Source organism: Octodon degus, unplaced genomic scaffold (genome assembly GCF_000260255.1).
Source record: "Octodon degus isolate 3935 unplaced genomic scaffold, OctDeg1.0 scaffold00089, whole genome shotgun sequence".
Taxonomy (NCBI): Eukaryota; Metazoa; Chordata; class Mammalia; order Rodentia; family Octodontidae; genus Octodon; species Octodon degus.
In genome coordinates, this window is record NW_004524665.1 from 7,921,089 (window position 1) to 7,927,872 (window position 6,784).

Here is a 6,784-nt window from a genome sequence, read left to right on the forward strand (position 1 = left end):
CCGCTCTGTGGCTCGGCTCCGCTCGGCTCCGCTCTGCTCTGCCTCGGCTCGCCATGGCCCGGGCGCTGCGCGGCCTCCCGCGGCGCGGCCTCTGGCTGCTCCTGGGTGAGTAGAGCGGCGCCCGGGACCCGCGAGCTGCGTCGGCAGCACGCACCTTCCATCTTCCCGGCGGGAGTCCAGGGCGCCGCGGGGAGGGAGGCGGAGCCGGAGCCTCCCGGTGGCTAGTGTGAGCGTGGGCTGCGTACGCGCTAGCAGAATCCAGAACAGCACCTTGCAGAACCGGTGCGCCGGAGTAGGAACCACGGCCCATTTATCCGAACATGACTTAGCCGGGGTGGACATCTGACTGCGTGTCCCCGAGCAGTTCTTTGCCAACCTGTGCCCTTAGCAGAGGTGGTCGGAGCCTTCGTTTAGAAGGACTTGAGGGAGGCCTGTGTTGTTGGCTAGACGACTTGGCACTCCTGGCTAACAGAAATTCGGAGAGGGCGGGGACCCTTGGAGGCCTAGAGCATGTTGAGCTTTCTGCTTTCAGGGGGCCGCGCTGGCAGAAGATTCGGCACAAATCCCTTGTTTTACCTCTCTGGTCCTCTCACGAGCTCATCACGTGTAAGCCCCTTTCCGAATTGGTGATGCTAATGGAGTTACTTCTTGAATTCAGCTGCATTGCACTGAGAACTAAACAGACTGCTTCTGTTTGTGTGAGGTAGGATCTCGCTGTGTAGTTTAGACTGGCCTCGAACTCACCAAGGCCTGTCTGCCTCGGCCTCTAGAGGCTGGGGTTATAGGCGTGTGCCACCAGGCCCCGGGTTAGATTACTTGAGCTGAGGAATCCAGAATGCCAGGGAAGGCCCTGCACTTAGCCCGGTTCTTGTGTTCTGTCCCCAGAGCAGTGGGGCTGGCCAGAGGCACCCGGGCGTTGTCCCTCGGTTCCCTCTGCGGAAGGGATGCCCGTGGCACAAGCAGGGAAGCAGCTGTGACAAGGGCCTGTCCCTGCAGACTAGCGAGCCCCTGAGAGGGGGCCTCACAGGGAACAGATCTGCGTAAAACTCCAGTCTGCCTCCTGTAATACATTGTGAAGATGGATCTTTTCTCTGAAGTATCTTGTTTAAAGTCCTATGAAAAGCAGAATCCCATAGTGCGCTCTTCTGCTGGGGCAGAACCCAGCCAGCCTGCCAGGGCATGCAGAACTGTTTTAGGGTCCGAAGAGACAAGCAGTTACTCCTCAGTTCACAGAGCAGAGATCTGGGTTGGAGATTTTTTTTTTTTTGCATAAATAAGCAAATAAATAAGTGCTCTTTACTGCTGCCCAGAGGCAGTGCCCACTGCAGCTCGTGTAAATAAAATCCGGTGTCCACAGTTGCACAGAAAGACCTTCCCTGTTGCTAAGAAACTGACTGTCTTCTGCAAACAGCCTAGAGTCCTGTCATCAACCCTGTGCCGAGAGGTCTGGCTAATGTTATATTCTGGAAGAACAAACACAGCTTTACGAGGTTATCAGTAAATTCATGTCCTTGGAGGCCAGCTGCTGTGAGCAGAGCAAGGAGCACGCACTGTTTTGTCCCAGCGCTGCAGCCGCAACAGCCAGATCTCCTTGGAGACAAGGGGTTTGCTACCCAGAATGGCAATGTGGCGGTGTCTTCTCCACACACTAGTCCATCCTTTGGAGTCATCTGACAGTTTTATAGTCAAGCTGTCTGCCTCACGCAACCCTCTTCCTTTCTGCTTGCTGTTATTTAAATCTCACTGCACACGTCTTCGTTTTCCCTGAGGCCCCCAGATGCTGTGTTGTTTGCAGCAGACGGATACATGGCCACATGCATTTTTAAAATTCTATGTGTAGCCACCAAAAATTTCCAGCAGTCAGAAAAGGACATCTAACCAAACCGGGTAATTCCTTGATGGCTTGCCAGCTGCATTGCAAGCTGCTGCCTCTTGCAAGCTTCACTTGGGGATGAGGCTGCTGAGATTGCACTTCAGTCATTGGTCCTGGGGACCTGCGCCTTCTTTGCTGTCCCAGTGTGGGACCCTGAAGTGTTTGAACACTGATATTTATTGAAATGTATGACTTTGTTTAAATACAAAGGTAACTGGCACTGACTGGGACATCATGGGAAATGCAAACTATGTGATGCTGCTCTAAGACAAGCCGTGGCTCTAATCCTGGAGCCCAGGCCTGAGGAGTCTCACTTGCTAATCAACTCAGTGTGTTTGTTGACTGTTACTGTGTGCTTAGGTCAGGGAGAGTCTGGGATTTTTGTCTTGCTTCCACCAGCATGTACTAGGCAGGGTGTGTGCCGTCCATCTGCCCCAGGGCTGTGAAGAGTGTTTCCACCCGAGGCACATGGGCTGTTGAGTGGCACCCTAGGGAGACTTTCACTGTGGAACCCTTCCTGAAGGCAGATGTGGTTTGGGAAAGTCCTCCAACCTATGAGGGCAGAGCCAGAATGGCCCAATTTCCTAGTCTCTGATCACTTGAAACAGGCATCTGGCAGCAGGTACGTGTGTGGTGTGCGTGGCAGTGGCGCCCCGAGGTGTCACCGGGATCCTCCCTGGGCCCAGAGCCTTCTGCCTGCAGTTCTATCTGCAGTGTCTGTCCTCTGGGCTCAGCTGCCAGGGTGCAGCCTGTGTGCCAGAGAGACAGAGGGGCCCCCTGCACATGTTGAGCACCTGGTGGAACCCCTGGGGTTTACTTGTTTGTCAGGGGTATCTGCTCCTTGACTGGTAGGTGGCAGGGCTCAGGGGTCTTGGGAGGAGGCCCCCTGGGGATGGGGCGAGCCCTACCAGAGCTTTCTGGCACACGGGGCACTGAGGATACTCAGGGAGACCTCCTGGATGGGGAGCAGCTACTGCCAAGGAGATGGGAGGAAAGGTGGCAAAGGGAGACCCCGCCAAAGCAGAGCTGTGGCCTCAGTACCTGCCCGGCCCTGGTGGTGCCACCTCAGCACTGAGTCTCTGGTCAGCAGAGACACAGAGATGACAGGGCTTTCCAATCCCCAGGCATGCACACACGCACACACGCACACACATACATACACACGCACGCACAGCCGTCTCTGCCTTCCCACCCAGGGTTGGTGGTGGTGCTGTGCAGGCACAGTAGCAAGCAGACTCTGATTTTGTTCCCAAACTGGCTGTATTTTGCTGTTCTCCCCGACATCTAAAGACACAACCTCAAGCACTCTAAAGGTCAGGGTGGTTGAGCAGCTCTGCAGAGCGGGGCAGGCAGCTGGCATGGGCCAGGCCCTCACTGCTGTCCACTGCAAGGCTCTAGAGGAGGTGACTTCCTTTGCCCCAGTCTGCCCCCTTTCTCACGATGGAGAAGGCAGCCTTGTCCTGCGAGCTCTGCACACCCTGCCTTGCCCACCCCAACATGTGGAAGGCACTGGACTCTGGGTCAGCGGCTGGGAACCTTGCTGGGTCTGTGAAGCGAACACCCGGAAGGACCTCAGGCAGCCTCGCTGGGGTAGAGGTTGGGGTGCCCTGACCTGGGTCTTGCTCAGACCCCACGCTTCCCAGGCCTCACCCGGAGAGGGATGGTCCTGAGCCCCATTCTGTGGGAGGGGAGGTCCCGATTTCCTGCACTGTGTTATGCCCGGCCCAGTCAGGGGCTTAAGGAAAAACAGCTTCCTGCCCAGAGCCTGCAAACCATCGCATCTTACACAGCAGTACAGCCCCAGCATGTGCTCATGGCATGGTACAAGGCACTGGAGAGAGAAGGTGGAATCCTGGAGGGAGCTGGGCCCTGCTGGCACCCGCACCCTGCAGGCTGCACAACCTCTCCAGAGCACAGGGCGCCCCATGCACACAGCAGTGACCTGGCACCAAGCTTACACAGTGGTGAGGCAGAGAAGCCGTGTAAGTCACACATCTGCCACCACCAAGTTCATGGTCACAAGTATGTTTTAAAAATACGTCTGTACCACACCAGCCCTGCCGCCAGGGTGCGCTGAGCCGCAAAGAAGTCCCAAGCACAATGGCGATGCCTGTAATCCCAGCACCAGAGAGGCTGAAAACAGAAGGATCACTACGAGTCTGAGCTGCATAGTGAGACCCTGTACCAAGTACATAAATGAAAATAAATAAATAAAATAATAATAATAAATAAAAATACATCTGTAAGCCAGGTGTGGTGGCACACTCCTGTACTCCTAGCACCGGGGAGGCTGAGGCAGGAAGATCATTGTGGGTTTGAGACCAGCCTGGGCTGCCAAGTGAGCCCAAGGCCAGCCTGAACTACACAGCAGACCCTGTCTCAAAAAGACAATAATAATAATAATAATAATAACCCGTACCAAGTATGTGCAAACTTGTTTCTTGTCATTATTGCCTAAGCAGTATGACAGTTATTCACTGGTGCTTATGCTGTGTGGTATTGTAAGTTGTGCAGAGATTTAAAGCAGTGTTAGGGAAGGAGGTGTGGCACACATGCCACCTCAGGCTCTGAAAGGTTCGCCATCGCTGATCGGAAGTACAGGGTGTAGGAGGGTGGCTTCCGCACCAATGCCACACCATTTCATAGAAGAGGCTCAGGCCTACAGACACGGCAGCACAGGGGTCCTGGAGTCAGTCTGTGTGTTAGTGAGGACCCGCAAACCTGAAGTCCTCTGGAACTGGCCCAGTCCTCCGGAGTCCTGGTCTCCATACTTTCGGGGTGGTGCGTTACCATTGATCCCTTTGGCCCTTGGGATGGCGGGACCCTCCACAGGCTAGCAGACTGCAGGTGACTTGCTTGGTACCCAGGAATGTGGGGTTTGGGCTGCCCCATGAGTGGAAGACCCTACCCCAACCTTCTCTGAGCTGTCCACACTGGGTGCATAAGAAAGCTCCTTTCTTGTGGCTTGGCTCCTGCAGGCCGGCTCCCTGGCTCTGTGTCAGGAGCATGCTTTCTGGCTTGGTAGCCACGCCGGCAGGTGCATCACTACCCCATCTGTCACCCAGGGTCCACCTTACCACTGCCTAGCTCGAGGCTCCACCTGGACCTCACTGTGGGGACAGCATCCCTGCTTGTGCTGTGGGCCTCGGGCAATAAGCCTTGAACCTGTGGCTTTCTCCTCGGGGTGCTGTTAGTTCACTTGTGTGGGGTTGGGGGTGGGGGTGGGCCAGAGTGTGCACCATCTCTCCATGTGCAGAATGTTCCCCTGTCATGGTCGGGACCCTCATTCAGTGTGGCCCCGTGAGGACAGCCAAGGAGAGGCTGGCGGTGGGCCTGGCCATCCTCTGCCTCAGCTCTGCTTCCTTCTTCCCTCGAGAAGTGCTCAGCACTCAGGTTCTGCTCGCAAGGGCAGGTCCCCTTCCGAGGACAGGAGAGGACGCGTCCCCATTCCTTGTATGGTGGGCAGGGGCGCTCTCAGGGCGCTCGCTTCTCCTGCAAACCCTTGCAGATACCACCATAGTCTCCCAGGGTGCATGAGGCCCTTGGGATTCTGCATCCTCCCGCCCCGAGGCGGTATGTGCTGTCCTGTGGGTGTGCTGCAGTGTCACACAGGCAACCCCACTTTGCAGTGGCCCCAAAGCAACTTACAGTCAGGAGAAACCACACATCCTATGTTGAAGGTGGCCCTTTTGTGGCCACAGGGACCATCCTGGGCACAGTTCCTGGCCAGCCCCTCAGTGGGGAGGGATGGATGCCTCTGGCGTGCACAGGGTCCCCGCAGGCCAGGGCAGCGTGTGCTTTGCCACTGAGGACATTTCGCCCCATAATAAGTGTGGGGCCAGTGGTAGAGATAGTGGTCTCATTGCTTTGAGGTGCAAGCTTGCGTCTCCTTACGCCTCATTTCCTTGAGCACCCAGCGCTCTGCCCTTGCCCTCTGGCCTGGTGCGCCCTCCGTTCTCGGCTGGCATCTTGGCCCAGCCCTTGGTGTTTGCTGTGTCTTGTGCCCACTGTTGATGTTTTCTGGACTCTGTGTATGGTTTCTGTTTCTTCTTTGTAATGCAGGAAGTTTTTGGAAGTGAGCTGGTGAGTCTCAGGGCCTCGGGCTCTTTGGCTGTCGTCCCAGCAGTCTTTGCTGTTCTACTGCGTGGTGGTCAAGACATGGATGGCGGACGGCAGCCACTGCCCGGTGTGCATCAAGGGCTCCTTCTTGGCCTTGCCAGCATTTCCTTTTGTGGACAGCTAGGAGTCCATGGGAGGAGTGTGACATTTCTATGTGCTGATTCCAGTCCTGATGGGAAACTGTGCCACGTAGGTCCTCTGAGTCCACGCTGGGGGATGCCTCTGTGCCCTGTGGCTGCATCCTATGCACAAGCGACACAGCCGGGGCACACTCACACAGACTCTGCAGTCACAGCTGCCTGGGACTCTTACAGCACAACCTTCCATCCCACTCATTACTTTTTAATTGTGGCCAAGTTCACATGAGGCAGATGTACAACCCAGCCACCCTAGGGACACAGCCAAGTGGGACTGACCACACTCACGACCTGCAGTTGCATCTCGTTGCATCTCAGGGCTCGCTCACTGCAGAACTGCAGCTCTGTCCCCATTCAGTGCTGTCTCCTGCCCTCCTCCCTGTGCCTGGCAGTCGCCTGCCCTATCCCGCGCTCTGTGGCTTGAACTATAGCAGTGTCTCCTGAAAGCAAAGCCCCACGGAACCCGTCCTGGGAGCGGCTAATTTCACTCATCATCACGTCCTCAAGGTTCAGTCATGCAGCGTGGGTCAGAATTTCCTTCAGAAGGAAAGTATATTCCCAGCCTAGTCTCTTTCTTTTTTTTCTTTTTTAGTTTTTTTTTATTTATTTGAGAGAGAGAGAGAGAGAGAGAGAGAGAGAGAGAGAGAGAGAGAGA

At 55.7% G+C, this 6,784-nt stretch overlaps 1 protein-coding gene across 1 annotated transcript in view; it reads left to right on the forward strand.

Moving 5' to 3' along the window:
• Positions 1-6: 6 nt before the first annotated feature.
• The window catches only part of Ramp1 (receptor activity modifying protein 1), a 21,529-nt gene continuing 14,751 nt past the window's right edge, over positions 7-6,784 (forward strand). Inside the window, exon 1 of the mRNA XM_023722069.1 lies at positions 7-105. Coding sequence (XP_023577837.1) covers positions 54-105 — 52 coding nt within the window. The 5' untranslated portion in view covers positions 7-53. The remainder of the gene's footprint in view (positions 106-6,784) is intronic.